This window comes from Aristolochia californica, unplaced genomic scaffold (assembly GCF_029961685.1).
Source record: "Aristolochia californica isolate CCGP_79_NKW_82.1479 unplaced genomic scaffold, dmAriCali1.0.hap1 SCAF_8, whole genome shotgun sequence".
Taxonomy (NCBI): domain Eukaryota; kingdom Viridiplantae; phylum Streptophyta; class Magnoliopsida; order Piperales; family Aristolochiaceae; genus Aristolochia; species Aristolochia californica.
This window is the reverse complement of record NW_027182279.1, coordinates 2365647-2391549: the sequence shown is the minus strand read 5'-3', so window position 1 is coordinate 2391549 and position 25903 is coordinate 2365647. Positions and strand designations below refer to the sequence as shown.

Here is a 25903-nt window from a genome sequence, read left to right as displayed (position 1 = left end):
GTTCATCTTCATTTGATAATTCATCTCAGATATAATTGTTAAAAGACTAAAACAAAAACTGGAGTACTGGACTACTTTCTCAGTTACTATTTCAACTTCTTTTCTACAGCATTTTCTTACTGTGCTTTCAATTTCTCAGGAAACTAGCACAAACACAACCTCTGTAACTGCTGTTTTATCTTAATGTAATCTTTTCCAATCATACAAAGCCATTACTTGGTTCATACTTGAATCCAAAAGATGATGAAAAGTTCATAATTTCCCATGCAACATCCTCACTGTAATATCACAAATAGGTAGGTACCTATTATATGGGTGTACTGAGCACATTCTCCTGGTTCTGTTGGACTAGGCAACACCAAATAAAAACATCTTCCCTGGAAAGCTATTCACTAGAGCTTGAATACCAAAAGAAACATTAATCTGCCTGATGTCATATGGATTCTTCTGCATTTGAAATATGGCAGCTAACCCTCTACTCCGCAATCAAACTATGAGAATCGATGTGACCAGCTGAATTCCCCCCAGAGCCCCATATTTTAGTTTTTTACTACAATTCACCCAATGGTGTGACCACTTTGGCTGAATGAAGAGGGGGGATACATGCAAGTGATTATTGAGGAAGCTGAAACTGCATAGAAAGCAACGCAAGATACCTTACACTGCCTTTGGAAAAACTCCACAGCATTCTACAAACTATCATGATGCTGTGAATCAGTGATCGTCCCGATATATGCTCTCGGCCATCTGCCAGACCTGAAGTATATTATCCTCAGCTACACTTGCTACAGTCCATGGTTCATTTCTGTTCCAAGAAAACTCAGATATCTTGGCAGTATGTCCTCCATGAACAAACAGAAGTTCAGGAGGGCCATCCTCCGCATCTTCAGGTGTCTGCTCATCACCGATCCTGTTACCATCACACCAAAGTCAAATATGAGGAAAATTGCTCATATTGTTTCCTCATCTGACTAATAAATTTATCTAAAAAAGTAAAATATCAGAACAGGGAGTATCAATACTCAGAGATGATAGTCTTGTTTCGGATCAGCATTATATGGTTTAAAATCATTGATGACTAAAGAAGAGCATTCAACATACATAAAACGAGAAACAGATCTATGAGACCCTCAATGAGAATGTTAATGTCACGAGGTCATCTAGTTCTTAAATAACTTACTCTAATATATGTAAAACATATTCATTAAAGTTTCCAGAAGGAAATATCCGACTATCTCTAAGTTCTTTCTAGAGTTATCATATTCACCAGCCATCACTCCTTTTAATAGCATTTTTTTAGGTAATAGCATAATCTTCATCATGAGATAAACACCTGGAACACTGATGATGATTTTAACCTAAAAGACACTAAAGATCTAAGATCTTCATTACTCCAGGTCAAGAAGGGAAGGAATGAGTACTAAGGTTAAAAGCTCCATGCAAAATAGTAACTAAATATGCTCCACATGCACAAAAAATACATGTACGTACTTGTTAAGGTCCCAAACCATAACCCTACGATCAGCTGCAGAGGAAGCCAATGCAGTTTCCTGAAGTGGATTCCACTCTACCTGGAAGACCTCATCTCTGTAACATAAACACCGTAAAGATTAGAACCATCCATGAATGCATCATTGTATTTCTCTAAGTAAGGATGACATACTTTAGCACCACTAATCAAGCAGTTGTCAAGCCTAGGATCTAAAAACACCCAAATACGAAGATGAAAATCAAGTAAAGTCAAGTAGTAAAAACCTAAAAATGTGGTGAGTAGCATAAATACTCATAAAACCTATGGACCTTCCGCTGACCTTCTTCTACGGCAAATCTTTCTCTTGATTGCTCTTGAGTTTGAACCAAGAAACCAAGAGAAAGCCTGCAACCTTATTAGAATTCCATCTCATCCAATGGCACAATCTTAGAGAGGTTTCTGGTAAAAAGGAAGGCTTCCTTGGTTGGAGAAACACTACTTGCATTGATATATAAGTTTGTCATGGGGGAAGGGGAGGGAGAGCGGAAAAACGAGCCATGCCCTTGAGGATAGGTAATACTTCACATAAGTTGCAGCCAGAAAGGCAAAAAAAAAAAAAAAAAAAACAGAAGTCCTCAGAATGAGGACATCAAGAGTCTTACGTGTGACTGGCAAAAGTATGCAATGGAGATGTAAGCTTTCTCAAGTCAAACAAATTAACAGTTGTGTCTGAAGACCCTGTGGCCAATGCCCATTCATTGAATGGGTTGAAAGATAAAGAATTTACCTGATCAAAGGAGAAAACAATTAGTAAGAGCAATGGATTTTCATTCAGGAAAAGAGCATTGAGTTTCACCTTAAAGGAACACAAGAAGGCATAAAGAAAGGGAAGAAAAGATAAAATTTCCATGAAGGTACAATATACCCACTTTAAATAAAAGAATCGCTGAGATTATAACTACATATTACAGGAGTTCAACAGTCATATTTGTTGAAGAATCAACAGTGAAAAGACCACAGAAAAGTACCTAAGAAACATTAGTACCTGATAACAAACTACACTATGACCAATTAAAAAAATACTACGCAATGAGTTTGATTGCTTGCAATAAACATATTAGGAGGACAGAAAAACAGAAGTTTGTGCTACAGCTGCTTGCAAGATAAACATCTTAAGAGGACAGAAAAAACTGAACTTTGTGCCACGGCTGCTTGCAATATAAACATATTAAGAGGACAGAAAAACAGAAGTATGTGCTACGGCTGCTTGCAAGAACAAGAGATACTCTTATCAGTATCTGTATTCCACCAAATGCATGTTGAATTTTTTTTTTTTAAAGGTACATTTTGGGAGTGACAAAGTCACTCATCATTTTATCCCTGATCTTATATTTGCTTAAATTTTTAAATGAATGCTTTCTAACAGTGCTTTACAAACGAGCAACAAACTTGTTTTTTTGTGTACTTCTGTATACTGCCTAACTCTCTTGAGAATTCAATGCAGAGGATTACAAACACAGACAAAAGCAGTTCAATTGTCACCAAGAAGAATTTTTTTTGCTCATATCGTTGGTATCTGGAGCTTACTTATCTAACTCTAGTTTCAGATTTAGAAATTTTTGTGCAGGAATATCAGTGAATCTGAAATATTTGGTTTGATTTGAAAAAAGAAAATTTCTGTTACCAAAACAGCAATAACAACAAGGACTATTTAAATTCCGATCAGAAGTTTCGTTATGATAAGAGATTTTTGTTCTTATTAGTCTTTCTCTTTCCTTTTATCAATTTACTTACTTGAATAAAAAACTAAAAAAAGCAGAACGAAGCACTGGATTTGTACTGTAATCCCCTTTTCTACAAGGTAAAGCTTTGTTTGAATACTTGAGTCAACAAAAGAAACAAATACTATGATTTTTCACTAGATCCAATTAACTTAAACCAAATCCAATAGTGAATGGATCGGATTAGTTGCACACACATGATTTTTATCAGAATCTGTAATTTGACCAAATGCGTCAATTAAAGCAAACTAAAATTATCATCAAGAAAGTGCAAACCTACAAAGAGATCAAGGTTGCATACATGACGTACATACATGAGTATTATAATCTAAACATTTACCATTGGAAGAGTAGATATTGAAACTTGTGGAAAAAATGTAGTTTCGTCTATGCTTACATTTTTCTCATGTGCTATAATAGCTTGTTGTGGCTTTTTGGCCTCAGATGAGCGTAAGTCCCATATCATTAATTTCCGATCATCACTGACAGACCCAAATAAATTTTCATTACTCAAATGCCAAGCCACATCTTCAACCACATCCTCATGAACCTAGAAAATTGAAAACAATGTTAACTATGAAAGAGCTGTTTATTCATCGGACAAACAGATTTATCTTCCCAATCAGGAAATAATTATGGAAGTCAAACGGCTAGCAGGAGCAAATTCATATTTAGTGGTAAAGTGAAAGAAAATTACCTCGTATACTTCCATAGCCCCTGTAATCTTATTCTCAGAGGGAGCATGAACGTCCCATAAGCAAATTTTTGAATCATCGGAACCGCTCAACAAGTACCCTTCCTTGAGCGGGCTCCAGGACAAACCATAACCCTCTCTCTCGTGACCCTTCAATTTCAAATCCGGATTACAAATGCAAATACCCCCTTCCGGTTGCTTTGGCTGCTTACTGCAATCGAAAACATAGACATCCGAGGTGCGGGTCTTCGTCGCAATCACTGCAGGATTTTGGGGCATATACCGTGCCCTGTTCACCTCCCCGTCATGCGGTATCAACTGGGTTATTAGAATCTACAGAAAAGAAAAAAGAAGAATTTAAGCTAAAATTTCCATTTAACTTCAGCATCTCTAGCGTTTATCCATGATTCAAAGAACATATTCCGAATTCCGCCAGCAAGAAAAAAGACCAATGAACAGCTCACCTTCGGTATTGCGGCAGGGGGCTGTGTGGGATCGGAGAGTGTGTTGGTAACTCCAGCGAGAGGAGCGGCGACAGCGGCAACCATGAGGAAGTTAGGAACGCCATTGGAGGTGTGGGTTCCGAGAACAATGTTGTGGAAGGAGAAAGGTGGGACGGGTTGTGGAGGCTGAGGAAGCCACTCGACTGTAAGTGACGGCCATTCTAGGGCGTGTGAAATCACCAGGTCATACAGATATGGGCTGTTTGTCTTCCACACTTTGAACTCCTCGTCTAGCTGGGCCATGTCTGAATCCCCTTCATCTCCCATCTCCCTCTTTCTCAGGTAAGGAAGCTCAACGTCTCTGTGTCTCTCTCTCTCTCCCTCCCTCTCTCCGTCTCTCTCTCTCCTCACTCTCTCCCGCCAAAAATGAAGGAAAATGTAGATGTTATTTGTTCTTAATCTCATCGCCTTCGAATATTTATACTTTCAATAAAATCATTTATATTTGAATATATAAATATAAAATTTAAAATAAAAATAAATTCATATGTACTCGAAACGTGTATTAAAATATGATATTATCCACTTTAGGTCTAACCCTCCCTCGTGGGCCTAAACCTTGTAGATTTACTATTGGGTTTTACTCTAATAAAGATAATATCCATACTTTAATATTCAAGATCATCGATATATTACGGTATAATATTATCCACTTTAGGCTCCTTAATAGTCAAAGAAAAACTTATAATCTACATTAAAATTCATTCATATGCACGCTTTTACTTTACGTTAAGCGTTAAATATTAAAAAACAGAAACAAAAAGAACACCTTCCAGATAACTCGAGCAGAACTGTAGCAGCTCACTCCCTCCAGAATCTACTTAAGAAAATTTCAGAATCTAAAAACCAAAGGGATCGCATATAAGATCCACATGAATCTTCTGCCGTGGAGTTCGGATCTACATGACAGAGCAGGAGTTCGGATTCTCGTCGCTGAAGGCGTTGGACATGTGTTCCTCGGTGGAACTAGCCATGGCGGCCGAGGCCTTTTTGGGATCCGAACCGGCCATAACATCTCGGACGTACCCAGGTGGAGCCTTTTTATCATAAGCACCCGGCGCGTAAGGGTGGGCCACGGCGTCGTACGGCACGTAAGGCCACAGCTCCGCCGTCTTCCCCGTTCGCATCCTCACCCTCCTCACCACTTTGTTCGGATCCACGTAACCGACCACCGTTAGCTTGTGTTGTTTCGGTTCTACCTGCACGCTCGTCACCCCTGTGCACATGAAGAAGAATCCTCAGACACCAAAAAGCTCAAGATTTCATCTCCATTAAATGAGATACACGAGAATTAATGTATATATTCCTGCAATTTTTTTTGCCGAAAAAGCGACTTCCCACTCTCTTTAAGGCCGGCAAGTATCAATCAAAAAGATTCTAGTAACCTTATACACAAAAGAGTTTGTATATTTTGCAATGATTTCCGGACCGAAGGAACAAAGAGATGAAAAAATTGAGTTTAAAGCAGGCAAGCATCAACGACTTACCTTTCATTCCTCCCGCTACTTTCTTCAATTTCCTCTCGCAGCCCTCACAGTCAATCTTCACCTTAATCTCCACCGTCTAATTCGTACCCACCAAACAAAACCACCCAGAAACAGATCAGAACTGCGAAAATAAACAAACAGATTCCAAGACAACAGAACACCCCCCCCCCAAAAAAAAAAAAAAAAAAACAACGAACCTGCAACTGCTGCCTCTTCTTGAACTTCCTCCTACCGTGGGAGAACTCACAGAGGTTGCTGAAGTAGTCAAGATAACCCATGTCGAAATCTCGAACACTTTCGTGTAAAAACTATCTGAACTTTCCAACAGTACTGAAGCAATCACCGCTTCAAACAAAACGAATTCGAGTTTCTGGGGTTCACTTCCTCTTTTGTATATATACAGAGGCTAGTGACCTCATTAGAGATAAGGAAAATATCTAGGATGATAATTGCCGTGTTTTCCTACATCCTTGTCGCTTTTCGATAATGCACTTGTCACTTCGCCCACTACATAAAAAGTTTTGTCTAAAAGTCATCAAACTCGGCTCAAGCGGTTGATTAGCATTCTTCGAGGAAGAAACGAGGACACTCACAGAAAACAGGAGGCCGAAGAGAAGAGATAGATTTGATATCTAACCGTTAAAATTTTAACCTAATTATATCATCTCTAAGAGTTGTGGGTATTATCTATAGGCTTTGAGCTGTTACGTATTTTAGATATATGGGCCTAATTTTAACACAATTGGATATGTAAGCGTTCCTTGGCTATGTAAAGTTGAACACATCCAGTCTCGAACCACTACCAAGCAATTAGTCCTCACCATGTGACAAGAAAGAGTAGGAATGGACCTCCACGACAGAATGGTCGAAACCACGCACCCACCCCACCGTCATGGGGAGAACCCACGACTAGGTAGTGGGGGTACCCTATCAACTATCAAGGACAACCAAGGTCATCCATAACCAAAATCACGTACAAGCATTACCCAGTTTAACAAGGGTGGGGCCCTTAACGTGCGTCAAATCTAGAAATTTAGGGGTACTTACCCTTATGCACATGGTATGTAAGGGTGGCTCCGATCGAGCCCGAACCTAGCCTATGTTTGAGCCGTGCTTGATTTAAATATTTCAAACTCGAGCTCGAGCCTAAAATTGTTATCGAGCTCGAGCCTAATAATTTTAACCAAGTTCGAGCTTTAACATACATTTAAAATTTTTCAAAAAAACACATGTTAAATAGATTGTATACAAAATTATACATACATTTTACATAAAATTTGGGAATAACCTCTACTTAAAATTGGGCATAAGGGTGACATCAAATCCAGCTAAGTCTGAACCTTGTTCAAGCCGAGTTTGATTTAAATATTTTGAACTCGAACTCGAGCCGACCCTAGCTTCGAACCTAAAATTATAATCGAACTCGAGCCTAATAATTTTAACTGAGTTCAAGCTCAAGCTCTACCCAAGTTCGAACTTAACCTGCATTTAATACTCTATATAAATAAATGTCAAATAAATTATATATAAAATTATACATATATTTTTAAAAAATAATGATAGGGGAGGTTCAGAATTGAATTTCAATAATGGATTAAAATACACCAATATTAATTTTTTTTACTCCAAATGTTGTTTAGCTTGTTTTGTAATTTTGAATCTGGCCATAAATTTTCTATGGCCTCCTTAGTGCCCCTTGTTGAAACTTATATTATAGGAAAAACTAGAAATGTTTTTCCTATGATACATATTTCCAAAAAAAAACTTTAAATAAAATCTTATTACTATTAGTGACTTATTAGAAAATTACAAGAAATATTTTAAAATTTTATTAGGAAAGTTAAATGGACTTCTTATTGCCTCTTATAGGGAAATAAATAAAAAATAATAATCAATCTAATAGATTACTATACTTATTGATAAATTTTTAATAAAATAAAATGTCAAACACAAAATTGCAATAAAAATTACCTCATGCTAAAAGTATTACAACATCAACTGTCAAATACTTATTTAAAAATTTTCTATACGGTTTTCTAACCCATCTTGGCAGGAAAATTTTACTTAGAAAATTATATGATTTTTTTAATAAAAATTTTTAATTAGAAAAATATTTACAAAAAATATGAGACATTAATAGTCCCTAAAAACTTATTTATACTAAAATATATTTTATATTTCTTCAAGAGCCATCAAGAATGAGAGTTTAATAATTTTTTTTTTTAATTTTATGATATCGCACATGCAAAATTGCACGTACAAAATCGATCTTCAAATTTTTTTCACATATTTCGCATTAAATGAATTTTTATATTTTTTAATTCATTAAAGAAGGAAAGAGGGAGGCAATTGGGCATGAACTGAATCCAATGTGCCGAGGAAGGGGTTTTGTCTTCTCTGAAAAGAAACACGAAGAGCTTCGAAGAGCTTCTATTCGTCTTTCTGTGTTAATCAAGAGCGGTAACAGAGGCCTCTGCCTTCTGGTTCCGCAAAACGTGGGTGTTCTGATCCAGTTAATGGGTGTTCTTTATTTTGATGTAGCTATCCGGGGTTATTAAATGTAAGCTAGTTAGGGATCCAGCGGAAGCTTCTGAGTTCCGATGGTTGGGTTCGTGAAACGAAATCAAGGAGTTGTCACTGTTGAGAATAAAGAAAGTTATTATGAGCTGACTGGGTTAAAGTCCACGGCAAAGAAACAGATGAAAGAGGGCCAGAATTCAGACGCACAACGTCAATTCAGAAGGAAAAGTATAACTGGGTTTCGTTTTCTGGAAGAAGACAAAAGGTTTTGAGACCTGCTCGGCTGCTCACTTTCAACAACTTATACATCAATCACGAGGGTTTTGGATTTATACCAACAGCGGAAGAGATTATAAAAGGGATTGTGGAAGGTGGTATCTCTGAGTTGGATCAGACGAGGAAAATAGGAAAAGAATTGCTAAAAAATTCCTCAAGTGAGGTCTTTCTGGTGGTGGCTTCAAAGCTTCAAATCGCATGACCCACCATTGACGTCTTCTTCGTCCCCGAGCAAGCGTAGCCTCTTGCACACTGGTAGGTGGGTAGCACATGGGCGACCATCTGGCCAACCCAAACAACCGTTCGAAGACCACTCTCTTTAATCCGTACTATTTAGATCTTGGGAAGAGCGATTCATGGAAACGCAGATAAAAAACGAGCCCAGATAATAAAAAAACGGAAATCAGCTTCATCTTCTCTCTTATTCGTTTCACAGACTTTGAACTTGCCCAGAGAATCAGAGTGGCATCGAGTTATATCTCTGTCTCGTTTCACCATTGATGGATGAAGACTGGGAGAGAAACCCATTACGACACGTGATCAACCTCCCTGTATTTCTCCCCAGAATCCAAATCTGAAAGAAACTCTAGAGGGAGGATCCAGCATTGAATTGAAAGAGAGCCATCATAGACAGGATCGAGTTATCACGGTTTGGTTCCGTCATTGAAACTTTCAAGGCTTCTGTGCGGTTGGGGTTAAAATTCCTGGGTCTACCATCATCCCAATTCCGAACAATTCAGTTATGTTTCGATCTATAAACACGTCTTTACAGGGTAACGAAATCTCCTCCTCCCTTTGATTTTGATTACACGAACCGAGTCACCGGCGAGCTGTAAACTGTAACAAATAGAACAAGTCTTTTCTTAATCGTTTGTCGTTTTATACTCAGCCGGGGCTGCGCGGGGCAATAGTAATTTACCTAGTTTTACACTTCTCCTGCCGGATTTCTCTCCGGGTATTTTGCAGTACTGGGTTAGAGAAACCGAGAAAGAGAAAAATATTGCCATGGAAGCTCTTCCCAATGGAGGAAAACTGAAACAGACTGACACCCATCTCGCTCCTCCTCTAAACTAAGCTATATATGGAGGAGAGATGCAATTACAATCAATCGTTTCTTTGTCTATCACTTATATTCTCAGTCAGTGACCCACCCACCTTCTCCCTTTGTCCGCCATTGAATTTCCAGAACGCTCTGAAATCTCTGACCGATAGTTTTGTCACAAAATCTGCGCGTACGTACGCTGCCCACTCCCATTACTGCCTTCCTGAACGCGACGCTGGGGCTGGAGCAGCAGGCTAGGAAACACGTCTCGGAAGGTGTATGCGCATTGCCTGGTTTTAAAGAGCTGGCCGTTTCGAACGTGGAGCATATATGGCAGTGGATACGTGTATGTAACGATAACGGCATATTAAGAGCTCATGCAGCGCTTCTGATCTAACTTACAGCCCGTTTCGCCTCTTCCGCTGGCTTTTTATTTTTATCTCGCTTTGATTTTGACGATTTGGCTGGTGGTGGTCGTACGAAAAGGAGAGAGAAATAGAGAGATTTGCAGAGGTTCAAAGGTGGTGGGTGAGGAGATCAGAGGGAGCAGGGAGGAATTATCATGGCTGTCCAGGCTCAGGAGTGGATGGAGATTGGAGGAGTTTGCGAGTTTTATCAGCCGATGATAGAACAGCCTATGCAGAGATCAAATCCCAACTTTGGTAATTTGGCTAATCAAATGTCAGTTGTTGCTGACGCTTCTTTCAACTGTAATATTAATCCTCCTCCTCTGGCACTTTCTCTGGCTTCACAACTCGATAGGCAGAAGGTGGAGGTTGATCGGTTCATAGCCTTCCAGGTAAGATAATTAAAGTGTTTAAGTTTCGGAGAAATCCGTTCATGGGTTGTTTAATTATTTCTCACTTCGTTGAAACTTGTGAATTCTATCTGTGTCGTCTTCATCTCCAGAATCGTATAGGATTAATGCTAGTAGGAACTCATATTCTTCTTCGTCTCGTCGATTTTTCGTTCTTCTGTTTAATGATTTTCGGTTAATCCTTGCGTTTTACAGAATGAGAGATTAATTGCGTCCCTTCAACAACAGCTTAAAGAACAACTTCTGTCGCTTATGAGAAGATTTGAATCCAAGGCGATGGTCTTGCTCCAACAGAAAGAAGAAGACATCTTAAAAGCCAGAAAAAGGACCGCAGAACTGGAAGAATGCTTAAGAAAAGCTCAGGTAGGGAACGAGACATGGCAAAGAATCGCTAGGGAAAACGAGGCAATGATTCTAGCACTGAAAAAAACGCTGGAACAAGTGAGAGAGAGGGCGTGCTGCTCTTCATCCGCAGATGACGCCGAATCGTGTTGCGACTCTCCCTGGCCGGCATTGTTATCATCTCAGAGGAAGGGAAGAGAGGACATCGACGAGAAGTTGGTGTGCAAGGCGTGTAATTCTCGGCCTTCGTGCGTCCTTCTGCTTCCTTGCAGGCACCTCTGCTCGTGCAAATCGTGCGAAGCTTTTCTGGATTTGTGTCCCGTCTGTAAATCTGCAAAGAAAGCGAGTATCGAGGTTTTCATTTAACTGGAGAATTGCCCGGTTTTGTTTTCTTGAAAGGATCGCCTTTTCGCCTTTATTGAATGAACTTTAGCGTTGCGAATTCAGAATTTACAGACGCATTTGTATTGTTCATGAAGCTCTCGACGTTGGTTTTGCTTTCGATTTAAAGTTACTGACACTGGAATCTCAAGGTTTGCATTGATTATGGATTTTGAAGTCTTTCTGTTCTGGAGAACGGCAAAGAACTCATCTCGAAATCGGATACGTTATTACTGGAAATTTGCAAGCAATCTTTCTCATTTCCTCGTTCGAGCCTACACTACCGACAGTCAATTATGACCTGGATCTTTCGTTTTTTCCTTTCCTCCGTGTTGAATCGGTTTTTCAAATCTACAGAATTTCGGTTTCTCATAGCTCCTTCAGAGTATAGAATCGCCACTTTTCGTTAAATGGGTAAAAACCCATCTGCCATTTTTTTTTTGCAGATATTTTCAGAGCATCTTCCAGTCCTTTTCCTTATTTTCCTTGTATCGACATTTTCGATACCAGAGATGAATCATGAAAGAACCGTTTCTTTCAAAGAGCGTCTCTCAGAGGGAGAGCATCTTTTCCATTTATGGGATTGTTTTGTTTCTTTCTACTTTTTCTTCTTCCGTGAATTCTTTATTTCGTTTCAGTTTCACGTTTGATATTAAACAAGCCGTGAATCATGGTTTGATTTTTCTGTTTCTGGATTTTTATGATTTTCTCCTCCTCTTCGTGATCGTTCTCGACCAGTAACTGCGGTCGTGCCAGGTGGGATTCGACTTTAACCTATATTTAAAATTAAAAAATTAAAAGTTAAATTGGTTAGTTCGGGTCCACCTCGGTTAGGTTCCGTCCACTCCTGGTCCACTGATAGGTTAAGTATTTTGTTTTCTTTACTTAATAGATTGATCTGTTGGGTTGTATTGGCTAAACGTGTAACTCAGAACTATGAAGTTAAGCAAGTTTGGGCGAGAATAGTAATAGGATGAGTGTTATGGTCATGGGTTAAGTACTTATATCTTTCGCTCCTAACAGGGCGGTTTTTTGGATAGTATTAGTTAGGTTTTTAACATTTGGTATCAGAGCGGACTCCCACATCGCAAGTTCGAGTCCCAAGACGCGCAAAGGCCAGATTAAAATACTGGTAGGTCATTGTGATAAGCCTTGGGTCGGGCCAATGTTGTTGTGCGGGCGCAAATGCTAGATTAAAATATTGGTAGGTAGCGTTTAAGTATTATCGCGGTCAGGCCAATGTCGTTGCATCGCTGTGGTCATCGGCTCACGAAGGTGGGGTGTGATGTTATGGTCCTAGGTTAAGTACTTAAACTCTTCAATTTATAGTATTTACTCTATTAACAAACAACATAAAGAAGGAATTAACAAATCTTCTTTGAGGTTTGAAGTAAATAAGAATAACTATCAACCAATCAAGAGTGAATTTATGAGAACAATTAGAATAAAGGGTATTATTATAAAAAAAATATATTCTAACGAGTCGACTCACGATCTAATAAACCAAGCTTTGAAATCTCAAGTTTGGTTTGTTATACTTAATAAACCTTATTTCAAGTTTGAGCTAAGGTAAAAACTGAACCGAATCGAGTTTTTTAATACCCTTTGTCACCACCACCGAAAGAGTTATTGATTGAGTGGTTTGGTCTGCTTGTATTTCGTCTTTATTTAAATCTTAAATTTAAATTACAATAAATAATAAGTAAATTTGATTTCTCTCTTCCGTCCCTTGTTTTTTTATTTATAGATTTTAATAACTCTAGTAAATATTTAATGTTCTAATTTATTAGTAAATAGTAAATGTAATTTAGATTTTAGAAGCAATAATGATCTAAAAATGTTTAATTTTTTTAAAAATGATATTGATTAAGAATTCCCTGTGCGTCTTGGACTCTTGGTCGAGAACGTATCGGATGTTTAGGTCGTCTTTCGAGACGCCACCATTCTTCAGACCTCTGTGAACCCCTAAAATTCGAACCAGGCTCGTGGAGCCTAGAGGGTCTCCTTGTAATCTCCTGTCCAGAGCCTCCCAGGGCTTCTTCACTGGTTTACAGGTACTCTCTCCCTCGACGCTATATTTTCTGCTTGTGAATTCTTTTTGATTTTCTATCCGACCGTGGTGTTATTTGTATTAGATTAGTTGTTCTTCGTGGCGTTTTATTCTGTCTCCTTCTCTTCATTAAGCTTCCATAGGTCAGAAGTAGTTGTGCTCCTTCGTCTCACGTGGCGACTAGCCCATCTCTTAGTCTTTCCTTTGATCTCAATTACTTCGGACTGTACCGTGTAAGGCTGTTGGTACGAGTTGGAATGGATTATTCGAGTTCTGTCACTCTCCTTCTGACTTTCTGCAGTAGAATGTATTCCTTGAATTGGTTGCCCAAATTGGTCCTGATAGGATTCCAACTTGGAGCTCTCCACATGAAGTTGTCGTCAATACAACTTGATGCTAAACATGTAAAGCAATCAGCTCTGGTTTTAATACGCTTGAACTGGAGTGGCATCAACGTCCGCAGTCCTCTTCTCAGTCTTATTTGCCAAGCCTTTCTAGTTTCGTAACTGTATATTTATTTCAGAATTAGAAAAACAGAGAAAAACTTAGAGGTTTTACACCCTTTGGCAGTTTGATTAGTATTTATTTAGTGTAGTATTATACTTGGTTTTTATCCGGAATAATCAGATAAATGTCAATTGCGTAACTATTTTAATATATGGTGTTCGATGTCACTAAATACAGTGAGAGACAGCTGGAACCTTAAACAGTTACAGTACTTTCAGTTATTTGCAAATTGTTTGCTTGTTAATGTGGATATGACATGTTTTGGCTTGTAAAATTGCAGTAGTGCTGCTTTTCTCTTGTGTTGGATTTGTATTTTAAACTTATGATGTAACTCTTTGTTTAAATTTTTTGGTTGCAAAGATTGTGATTATCTGCAAATGTGCTTTGAAGCTTTTATATTGACGTATGACTTGTTTCTTTTGTCTATTACACTTTTGTCTCTTTAGTTCTTGGTCAGCATAATATTTGCAACAAGGAAGCCCTTGTTGAATCCCTGAACCTATCCCCAAAGTGAAGCATAAAATGGTTCCTAGTCTTACTCACTAGGCAAGATTGGGAAAATTAATGCAATAATTATATTAAAATGAAACCATGGCTGTTCATTCTGCCAAGGGGAGTGTACATGATTTGAAGCTTGGATTTAATGTTTTGAACTGTAGAAAGTGAAGGATGCATGTTTATTTTTTGCATATTCATCACACATGACTCCCTAAATCCTGGTGAGGCTTGAATCCAAGACTCACAATAGAGAACTGACCCATGGGGCCGCTGTGCCTGTTAGACATTTTTTTCTTTCTCTCTCTCTCTCTCTCTCTCTCTATATATATATATATATATATATTTGAGAGATTCATTAAGAGGGTCCAGAAGGAGCAGAAACATACTATACTAGGAGGTCGGGGGCTTGCTGCCTATACATAGAGCTAAAACAACAGAACACAAAAAACAAAGACACAACCGAGGATGGAGAGCAGGGTCAGAAAGGAAGGGAGGTGTCGTAAGTGAGATGTAGATGACTGGTCCCTTCCCTAGCCAACAAGCTATCTGCCATTTCATTTGCACTTAATGAACATGTTGCCAGCGAATAGATGTGGATCCAGTGATGTCCTCAATCTCATCAAAGATCTTTAAAAAGTGGCCAGGAGGGGGGCAGTCCTTTGAGGCCCACGATATGACTATTGTGAAATCTCCTGCAACAATTTCAACTAGTTTTCGAGAGAAGGATCCCAAGCGATTGGTTGGGAGATGAGCTGCGGGGCCCAATGGATAATTGATTGGCAATTCCTCCTAATGATTGAGCTGTAATGATGGGAGCTGTGCTTTAGCTTCCTAGTCAAAACAAAATGTTATGCGTTGTTTTTTCAATGATCCTTCCAGAGATGTAGTCTTACCCTCAAAACTTTTTCTTTTTGTGCTTGTTCTATATGGTCCAAGAGATACAAACAATGGTGAGTCTCAAAAGCTCATGCCAATTTTGCCCCATGGGACAGTTTGGAGAGGACGGAGAAGGCACATTTGGAGGCCAAATTTTAGGAAAAAAGTTGACCAAATCTACTGAGTGATTGGGCAGTGGAAAAGAAGATGGTTGACAAATTTAGATTGGTTTGTATAGTGTTTGCATAAGGGGTCCTCTAGGGTTTCCTCTACTTGGAGAGTTGATCTTGTTCGAGGATCTTGCCCTTGGTGGCATACCAAAGGAAGTGGAGTGCCGTAGATGGGGCTAGAATTTTCCTGAGTATAGTCCCAAGAGGGGAGGGTCGAGGTTACCTCCACAAAGAAATGCATACTACTTGGCTGAATTTTTCGAACCAAGCTCTCGTGCTTTGCTTGAGGCCATAGATAGATTTATGTAGTCTACATATATTCCTTGTCTCCCCTTGAGCAACATAACTAGGAGGTTGTGCCATATAAACTTCCTTGACTATATCATCATACAAGAGTGCATTTTTAATATCCAGTTGGAACAATGATCAACCCTGGTTGACAACTATAGACATCATTATGCTAACTAATGAGAGACATGCAATTGGTGAAAAGGTCTCAAAGACATCCACTCTATAGGTTTATGCCTATCCTTTTGTGACTAATTGGACTTTATATCTTTCTATAAAACCATCAACCTTAATGGAATTGAGGAAGTGGAGTATCTCAAGAGACACTTTCAGATGAAAAACTTAGGATCACTCGTATATGCTCTAGGTATTGGAGTTGAAAGAGGTCAGAGAGGTGTTGTATTGTCTCAGAAGAAGTATATTACTAACATGCTACATGAATATAGTTTGTGTCAAGACACCCATGGAAGTAAACCTAAATCTTCATGATGAAAAATGCCCTTTGCTTAAGGATATTACTATGTATAGGAGGCTTATATTTTTTTTTGCAGTTGGTGTTGTGAGCCAATTCATGGAGAATCCCTACAAGGTTCACTTGTGGCAGCCTAGAGGATTTTGAGATACTTGAAAGGAGCACTTTGGAAAGGATTATTATACAACCCACATGAACACTTGGAGATTGTGGTTACTCTGATGTTGACTATGCAAGATCAAGGTTGGATAGAAAATTTTCGATTGGGCATTATGTATTTGTAGGAGGAATGTAAGTTAAAAGAGTAAGACTCAAAATGTAGTAGCGAGGTCTAATATTGAAGCAGGATATGGTGTTATGGCTCATATTGTGAATCAACTCATGCTGTAAAATTAATATCGAAGTCGTTTTGGGCTGGCAACTGAGGATCTTATGTTTTTGAAGTATTATAACTAGGTTGCAATTATTTTTTGCAAGCAACCTAATTTTTTATGAGATGCAAAATACATAGGAGTTGATTGTCACTTTGTTCATGATGCTATAATAAGTGGAAATATCTTTACTCCTTATGTTAAATTTGTTGATCAGATTAGAGATGTTTTTGTAAAAGCTCTTGGGAAGCGCATCAATTTTTATAACAAGCTGGGGCTTTTCGATATATATGCCCCAGCTTGTGGAGGAGCCTTAGAAATTAAGGGCATTTTAGACATTGCCTATGCATAAAATTAAGTCATTATGTCCCTCTTAGGTTGAATTATGTTTTAGAAGGGTAAATTCTGTAAAATTTGCTTAGTTATCTTGTCTCATAATAGCAGTATAAGTTTGCAGAAGGTAAGAGGGGCATCATGGTCAATTGGTGTAATCTCATCTAAGTCAATTAATAAAAGAGATCAGAGGGTCATTTTTAACTCCCATTATGAGTGCCTTCTATGCGGCAGTTTCTCTCCCAATTCTCTCCTCTTTTCTCTTTCTTCTTCCTTTACTACACAATTCTATGTTTCTACAGTACCAAAGGCTTAATCCACTAATAAATGCATGAGATAAACTTTCTACGCGTGTTGAAAAATTCTTATGGCATAAGATAGGTGGACTCTTGAGTCTTTCTGTGTCAGGATTTTATTTTGTGTCAGTATGTAAGTGAATGAAATTGTATTTGGTAGAATCTTTGGAGAGAAAAATAATGTGCCAGACATTTAGCCTAAATACTTACTACATAGGGATCATTTGGTACTTCTATTTGGTTTTGAACTAGCCTTAGCCTAAAGTTTTATGTTGGAACATATTCTGGCATTTGGATTCTTGATTTTAGGTATGGCTGAGAAAGGTACTTTATCTGTAAAGCGTAGATTAATGCCAATTTTATAATTTGATACTGGGAACTGAATATGTACTATTGTGATTATGACAAAGTTTCAATTTGCCCATGTTTTTCTTTGTGTTTTCTGTATGCAACCAAACATGTCTGTGTGTCAACAACACCCAAGAAAGAAATACAACAAATAAGAGGAACTCTCTGCCAATTTTATTTTTCAAAATTTTCAACCAAGCTTGAGAAAAAAGTTATCATTACTTGTGTTTCCTTTCCTTTTTCTCTTTCTTAAATTTGTTTTTTCTTTTCTGACTTTCTCCCAATATATTTTGATGTTCTTTACATAGGTAGACTCATGGATCAAGAAAGTGCAAAACTGGAGGAGAGACTAGAATCTTTACTACTTCAATTACGTACAGAGTTAGGGATCCTTGATAGGATTGTTTACAAAAGGAAAAACCAGCATCGACATGGTTTTTACTTCCAGCATGTGCTGAAGGTTGTTATTTGTCCCATTCTTGCCTTTTTAGTTTTACTAACATTGTTACATGATAATTACATAAAAAATTTTATATTGTATTTTTTGAGAATCATAAGTTTTTATATTATATACCTATATTGTTGTTGTAGGTGAGAAGGGATGTGAGGCTTCTATTATCAGCTGGCTTGGAAGATATTTTGAGCTTCCTCTTTCAAGCAATCAATGGAAAGAAACCTAACCAAATGCTTTATCTCCTAGAAAGGTAAATTGTCAAGTACTTCTTCCTACTCTAATTAGTTAGTTATCTGACAAAGATTACTCTTTTGGGTATTTATGGAGTAATTTGTTGATACTTGGCTGCTTGTCATTAACTCTGTGTATGCATCAACTCTCTTGAAGAAGTGCACTTGAAAAAGTAAAAGGCATATTTTTCTTAGAAATGTGAAGCTTTATAATTATTCTGGTAATCAATGATTTTGGATGAAGAACGTGTATTGAATCTTGCTGATCATATTTACATATTTTGGCTGAAGAAAAGTTATTATCCTATATGCACTGTGTGCATTGAGTCATGTGCATATATCTGAATCTGGTTAGTTGGTCAGTTCAATCTCTAATTTTTATAAGAACAAAACGGATTCATTAATAGAGCTCAAAATAGAGCAAATGGTACATCATACAGAGAGCATCTGATAAACAAAAATACAAAAGAATAAAGCAGAAAAAAATCATGAAGGTAAAGAGTGGCTGGTGGGGACACCATTTATGCCCATTGGGCCCAATGGACCCACCAATTACGGTTCAAATTATTTTTAGTTTATATTTCCTGATTTTACTAGATTTTGATCAGATAGTGATCTTATCTATTTCGAATTTTAAATTTAAATTTTATTTTTAGTTTATCTTTCCTAATTTTATTGGATTTGATCAAATAGTGATCTTATCTATTTTGAATTTTAAATTTCAATTTTTAGTTATTTATAGGCTGTAATAGGATGTTGAAGGCGGCTTTAATGATGAATTATTAAAATCTCCTCGTTTTTGGTCTTTCCCTCTCCCTCCCCTTTCTTTTTCTTCTTCTCCTTCTTCTTTCTTCTCTATTCTTTTTCTTCTAAATTATTCTCAATTCACCTATTTCTCATTCCAATTCTTCTTTCTTTCTCTCTATTTTCTTCTTTTCTCTTTCTAATTTCAGCAATTAACCGATATTCGCATACAACAATTAAAATCATGCCTTGTCTCACATCAATTTGGTATCAGAGTGAAGATCCATCAACTAGTGTTCTTTTGCGTTGGCCACCGAAAATCACATTCTTCCAGCCTTCGTTGCTTCAAATCCAACCCAATTTCATCCTTCCTCTATTTTGTTTCTCTTTCACCCATCAATTTCAATCTTTCCCTCAACCTCTATTTGCTGGAATTTTTTCCTCCTCATCCGAGATGAACACCCATTCGCCGCCGATGCATTTTAGCTCAAATCGAACCAGAGTAGCCTCTAAACCTTCGAGCCATCATCGCTGGTTTTGTTTTCTTGGTTATAAATTAAATTTATGATTCCTTTCTTAAAAGTTCCATTTCTTACTTTATTTTGGTTGCAGACTTAAGAAGAAGAAACACTATAGCAAAAAGCATAATTTTCAGGAACGACTCTTGGGAGTGGCACGTCTATTATCAAAGGTGGGGTTGCATGTTTGCATTTCATTTATTTGTTTCCCTTCCGTACAAGAGCTTTCAGTTTCTATAAATTCCAAAAGTGGAGTGTGATCTATTTCTAAATGTGGTAAAATTCAAATGACTAATAGAATGCATGATTCCATTAAAATAACAACCAAGAAAAGGTTTACTTAGTAACTTATGTAATAAAATTTATCATTAGACCTAAAAAATATCCTTCCTTACAAAAAGTAGAATCCCTTATTTGATAAGTTGAGAGTTTTTTTTTCCCTTTAAATTGTAAGTTGATAGATCTTAAAAGATACTAATGGTGCCTTTTATATTAAAGTTAAAATCCAAAATAATGTGATGTCATGATTTCTTATTCTTTCTAATAAGGTGTTAAAGTAGGATTTAGGTTCATCCTTGAATGAATAGTTGAAGTTAATAAACCTCTTCCCATGTAATTGGGATGAAATCTTTCGATTCTTAGAACTATTATTAACACTCCCCCTAACATGTGAGCCTTTTCTGTGGCTCCTGCATGTGGACAATTTTGGGTGGAGGCCCACATATACGTACCAACTCTGGCACTACGTAAAAGTTGGGTTTGAGTTCTCAAAATGACTAGCTGAAGTAAGGAGACCTCATCCTATATAACAAACACTCATCTCATGTAATAAACACTCTTCCCATGTACTCCTTTAAAGCAACTATGGAGGGAGCCCTCAATTGACCACTAAACTCAAAATCTTACTCAATTGAGGTTATGGTTATTGTTTAGAGAAAAAAGGTCATTCTTATATCCTATTTGAAATGTGGAGAAACTTGAAGTCCTTGTTTGGATTGTAAAGCAAAATAATCTAGGCAATTTTCAATGCTAGATGGTTATGATATTATGAAGTTCTATGGACGTCTGTCTAAGGGTCAACTAATGAAAAAGACATATGTTAGACTTTTTTTTACATAAATTGCATTCATTAATAGAAAAAATTTACATCATTCTAATTCTCCATGATATTGCGACCCTTAAGTTTCTTAATGACGAAATTAAGTATAAAACACCACATCTTCGAATGTATTGCAACTAATAAGAATACTCTTATAACAATGTAATTTACAAGTTATTAACATCTAGATCTTTTCTTTTCCTGACTTCTGGTTGAAGCATCTAATATTTCTCTTTCCTTTTGCAGATGGTAGAGCCCATTATGAAGGCAGCAATGTATCTTTTATTTGCAAATTGAAACATGAATTGGTTTACTTTTAATTTGCTACAAGTTATGATAATTCCTTCTTTCTTGTTGGCTTTTGCCTATTAATAGTTATCCTATCCCCTATTCTATTGAGGAGCATCATATAGTTCTCCTTGACTTGTGTACAGTCAAATATCTTCTTTGCTTGCTCGCTCATTTTTTACAGGGTTTTCTATAACAATATTGGCTATGCTTGCTCGGATTCGTGTTTTAATTCAACAAGTGAGACCCAAAAACATTTTATTTTAATTATTTCAAAATTTTAGTTTAATAATCATAATCTAGTCTCTTTTTTATTGGTAACTTTACTAGATATAGTTATCTACAGTGTAGTTAGATTGTTGAGTAGCCAGTAAACATTGTCGACCTTTTAAAGCACCTTATTTTGGATTGGTTATTGTTCAAAGAATTCAAAGAAGAAGAAGAAGAATTACTGGCAACACTAACATCACTAACATCTTTGTCTTGGCAACATCTTCGTCTACCTGATGCCAACATCTTTGTCTTCTCTCACATGGCGTTAGTTGGCTTAGTTGGCTTTTGTTTTGTTTTGTTATCATGATCAGGTTCACCTTCATAACATCCCTTAAACTTATTTATGATCTTGCAAGTTGTTGAAACCAGTGCGCTAAAAGGCTCGAACCTCTTAGGAAAGCAACCGCACGGATCTTATACAAGGACTGACCCGATATAAATATCTCAACACTCCCCGCACGGGGAAACCCGTGGAAATTCGGGGCCTGTAGAAAGCGCACGGGAACAACCGTGGAAATGCGGCGGGAGCGGGATTCGAACTCGGGACCAACCTGCTTTGATACCATGTTAAGTTGGGTCCAAGGCCCTATCCCAAAATGACTAGCCAACTTAGGAAACCTCTTTCCCAACTAATAAACTCATGATTTTTGTACTCACTAATCCATGTGGGACTATTCATTTACACAAGTTTTCAAGTGGTCTTCTTCTTCTTATTGTTCTGTCACAACTGGTAAATCTCATTCTTCATTAGCTTGAATTGTCATATTTATATTACTTTTGTTGTTTATTCTATTTATTTTTCATTCCCCCATAGCTTTTTCATCTTGTCTACCTTTCTCCTACCATCTCGTGTTACTAAGGACTCTATTACTTTTCAAGACCAATCCCTTGTTGAGTTTCTTGGGTTGCTATATATAGTTACTTTTTAGTTCATTGTGACTTTTCTGCTACTGCCCTTAAGGGGGTTTTCTGCTGTTATTACTCCTACTACTGCATCCTTCGAGGCATTTTGGCCTACCTAGTGATTATTATTACTATTTTGTATTGAAATCCATTGTATAGGTTTCAACTCCTTTTATTTATTCATCACCCACACTTTTTTGCCATTTACCCTTTTCTTGAGAGTCTGTCCTCTTTCATATTTATTCTCAGTATATCTTCCAATGATCTATTACTAAGAAGGAGATGATTGCTACAGTCATTTTTTTATGCTCAAGCTGATCATTTCTGCTACCTCCCAGTTTGAAGGGGAGAAGTAGAAGGAGAAGTATAAGAAAAAAGGTATTTCATAGAAACCTACCACGAAGAAATTTTTTATGTGACTAGTAGTGAAAAATTTTACGAGTTATGGTAAAAAGTATCCATTTAAGGGGGAGAATTGAAGACTGAAGAGCCTAAGTATTGAAGGAAGAATTGAAGATTGAAGACCAGAGAAATTTGCCAATTTGCTAAGAGTTTTATTTTTGTAAGATAACTCTAGTTTGAGGGGGAATGTTGAAGAAACCATATCAAATAGTCTAAGGTGAGTATCATTTAGCGCATATCTTACTAGTTGAAGGGAGTCTAAGGTGAATCTCATGCAAAAGAGTTTTCACTAGTTGATTCAATTCAAAGAAGAAAAAAAACTCTCCCACATGAAGCACATTAAGGAGGAAGATCTTGTTTTTAGTTTCCTATTTCAGTTTATTTCTTAAATGTTATTTTTTCTTTAGCAAGTTATATTTTGGGTGTAATTGTGTAACTGGGAAAGTAGAGCTAGTTCGACTTTTCACTCTATCAATAAAGATGTCTAGAGAAGGAGAATGCAACATAAAGCCTTGATCTCTCTCCCCTCCTTTCTGTCGACGTGCCTCTTACCTCTTTCTTACATCTCTTCTCTCTCTCGTTCTCTTCTTCCACTTCACTTGCTTATGTTTGAAATTTAACATGTTTAATGGTTAGGGATTAACTCTTCAGGTAAATATCATACACTTTTTTTTTTTGAATTAATCGCTTGCAAGCTAATTTTGCTCTGGATTTTATTTACTCTGTGACAGATATTATTGGATGTTGTTTCTGTGTTCAATTTGGTGTCATCTCTCTCTCAAAAGCAGCAATCTGTAAAACTTACCCAGGAAGGAATTGAGGTTTGTTGTTACTTGAGAGATTAGCTACTATATTTTTGGTTAACCAAGTGTATAATAGAACTATTAACTAATTATTCATTTGGATGCAGGTATTCAGAGAGTACTTTCCACCTAGGGGTGAAGTTCTTACATTAGAATGTGTGTGGTTGAAAGATAAATTTGTATTGCTTGAGAGAAACGTTACAAGCGAACAAGATGGGGTTTCTAGAGAAGAAACAATTCTTCCTCTAGGAGAATCTGTGATACAGTATGAGAGTATTGTGCTTGCTGCTGAAGGTGATTATTTTTGCATAGTCTTTGCGTATGTTTGAACAAGAAATCAGTTATAATTTGGCATTTCTTGTTTTCAAAGAAGAATTGCCTTTTCTTGGTGGAGACCCATCAATTGAAGCTTCTCGACATGGAGTCTTGCACTATCATTACTGACAAAATTAACACCATTGATACCCGGCGCACAGTATGGATACTCAACAAACATTATGGCCATCAATGGAAAATACCCAATGAATTCAAGTTTTATGTAGAAGGGCAGTGATCCAAAATTCTGATGAATTGTTGAAACCCGTGTTCTTTCCAGTTAATTGTGAGTCTTTAATTCAGAAGGCTGACAACTGAATTAGCTGATGAACTGGTGAGGTGTCTAGGTAAATCTGCATGGTGTACAGTGTCTTACATGTCATGTAAGGAGAGCACTAGAGAGGATTCTTTCCCATCCATGGACACCCCATGTTTCTAGCCTCTGATATCATATATTACCTGACCGTTAATTATTTACAAATAACACTTCAATCATTGCACTAACACTGACGGAAGTTTTCTTCTATTTTCAGGTCCATGCCTCAAGAGGGGTGTTGATGATGGGAGTGTTCCTCCAGATTGTTCCCTGGAGTGTGCCTCAGGATCTACCTACAATGTGAGAGAAACAATAGATGTATCCAAAGATCAATCCACCAAATTTAGTGATTCCAAAGACAGGGATAATGCCAATACCGGAAGATCTCCTGAGGTGGACTCAGAAGCCGAAGGCGGCATTGTGTCAGAGGGGAGCCCAATTCTCAGTCCCGAATCCCGGAAAGCTCGAGCTTCATCATCAAATGTAGCTTTTGTCTCTGTGAGAAAACCTGTTCCCACACAGTCCAGAACAAGTCCTCCCCACAAGCGCGCCAAGAGCACTAACACCAAGAGTGAGATTACACTTTTCAGTTTATTTGCAGGGGATAACACAAAAGAAAGTCTCTTCTAATTATTAAATTCAGCATGGATGTTATAATCGAGATCTGGATGGAAGATAACAAGGCAAGGTCAAGCTTGACACTGAAGTACAATTTTGCAGTAAAAGGGCGCTTGGTCAGAAAAACCTGTTCTTGTTAGACTGGACAGTGAGTCATCTTTGCTAGATCATTGTGTATATAATGGTGGGTTTTGATTATGCATACTTCTAGAGCATGTATATTTGGTAGTTTTTTTTTTCCAATCTTGGATTGTGCTGTTGTGCCCTAGCCTTTTATGGCAGAAGCACTTATTTTTTGGGGACATTAGGGCAATATTTCGAGCAGTTAATTTTTAATAAATATATATTTATTAAAAATTACAGGATATAGCTTTTATATAAAAATTCTATTGGTAGATAAATTGTTTTGTGAAGTAAAAGTGAAGTGCAAATCGACTGATCTAGTTTAAATATATTGAAGAAGAGTACTTTAGTTTCTCTTTTGATTAATTAAAAATCTTTTATATCTTAGTGTGAAATTTAAACCCGACTCAATTATTAATTCGATAAGTGAATAACCCTCTATGGCATATCAGACCTATTTATAAGTTGGGTTGGGTTTGGATTAATTAAATATGTCGATTACCAATAGGGGTAGCATCGAGCCGAGTTAAGCTCAAACTTATATATATTTGAGATTGGTTTGATTTAAATACTTTGAACTCAAACTTAACTCGAGTTCAACCTTGAGCCTAAAATTAGAGTCGAGTTTGAGTACAAATTTTTTAATTGAGTTTGAGTTTGAACTTAAGCTAGAGTTAGGTTCGAGCTCCAACTTATATTTGAAATTATAAAAAAATAAAAAAAATATTGTAATAAATTTAGTACTATTGAATTGTAACCTATTATAGAGAAGTAAGACTTTGTAATAGAGCATATTAATGTATAATAACTAGTTTAATAGACCTAACAAAAAGATAAAACACATCTATCAATAATATTTATTCCATCGACAAACAATAACGTTAGATATTGAGAGACCCAAAAGGGCTAAACGATTGATCATCTTTGAGGTTCGAGGTAAATAAGAGTAAATATCAATCAACTAAAAAGGGGAATTGATTAGAGCAATCAGAGTAAAGGTATTTTCATATAAGCCAAGTAGGGAAAATCTCAAGTTTGACTTGTTATATTTAACAAGCCTTATTTTAAGTTTGAACTCTAGCTGAACTCGAATAAAAATCGAATTGGACCAATTTTTTTTTCTTAAATTGTTTTGTGAGACTTGGTGCAACCCCTAATTACCACCCTGCCGAGTAGCAAGACCCTACTGTTGGTCTGGTCCTCAGCACGTATGCGCATATGCGACCGTTGCCTACACGTGAAAAGTTTAAAACGCACACGACGCTCGTACGTCACTGTAGTGGTCTGGTCGCTT

At 37.2% G+C, this 25903-nt stretch overlaps 4 protein-coding genes across 6 annotated transcripts; 2 read left to right on the top strand and 2 right to left on the bottom strand.

The window, feature by feature from the left end:
- Positions 1-4: 4 nt before the first annotated feature.
- LOC137938649 (histone-binding protein MSI1-like) lies at positions 5-4821 on the bottom strand. The gene is made up of 6 exons (XM_068783621.1): positions 4411-4821; positions 3950-4279; positions 3650-3802; positions 2134-2258; positions 1492-1587; positions 5-910 (listed from the first exon to the last, which is right to left on the bottom strand). Exons 1-6 carry the CDS (start codon positions 4714-4716, stop codon positions 715-717), a joined length of 1206 nt encoding a protein of 401 aa, XP_068639722.1. The 5' UTR covers positions 4717-4821; the 3' UTR covers positions 5-714.
- Positions 4822-5118: 297 nt separating this feature from the next.
- Positions 5119-6310, bottom strand: LOC137938873 (heavy metal-associated isoprenylated plant protein 26-like). The gene is made up of 3 exons (XM_068783962.1): positions 6134-6310; positions 5937-6012; positions 5119-5665 (listed from the first exon to the last, which is right to left on the bottom strand). Exons 1-3 carry the CDS (start codon positions 6212-6214, stop codon positions 5349-5351), a joined length of 474 nt encoding a protein of 157 aa, XP_068640063.1. The 5' UTR covers positions 6215-6310; the 3' UTR covers positions 5119-5348.
- A 3068-nt stretch (positions 6311-9378) lies between these two features.
- Positions 9379-11458, top strand: LOC137939428 (probable BOI-related E3 ubiquitin-protein ligase 2). The gene is made up of 2 exons (XM_068784695.1): positions 9379-10573; positions 10787-11458. The coding sequence occupies exons 1-2, from the start codon at positions 10337-10339 to the stop codon at positions 11297-11299; spliced, it is 750 nt and encodes a 249-aa protein (XP_068640796.1). The 5' UTR covers positions 9379-10336; the 3' UTR covers positions 11300-11458.
- A 1777-nt stretch (positions 11459-13235) lies between these two features.
- Positions 13236-24833, top strand: LOC137939147 (uncharacterized). Of its 3 annotated transcripts, XM_068784353.1 has the most exons (10): positions 13236-13368; positions 16255-16418; positions 17832-17983; positions 18115-18227; positions 19564-19642; positions 20815-20843; positions 21003-21096; positions 23166-23255; positions 23345-23531; positions 24086-24833. In XM_068784353.1, exons 2-10 carry the CDS (start codon positions 16397-16399, stop codon positions 24496-24498), a joined length of 1179 nt encoding a protein of 392 aa, XP_068640454.1. In that variant the 5' UTR covers positions 13236-13368; positions 16255-16396; the 3' UTR covers positions 24499-24833. The 3 variants fall into 3 exon arrangements, with proteins under 3 accessions (XP_068640454.1, XP_068640455.1, XP_068640456.1); XM_068784354.1 differs by lacking the exon at positions 16255-16418; XM_068784355.1 differs by lacking the exons at positions 13236-13368; positions 16255-16418 and adding an exon at positions 13744-13768.
- Positions 24834-25903: the final 1070 nt, after the last annotated feature.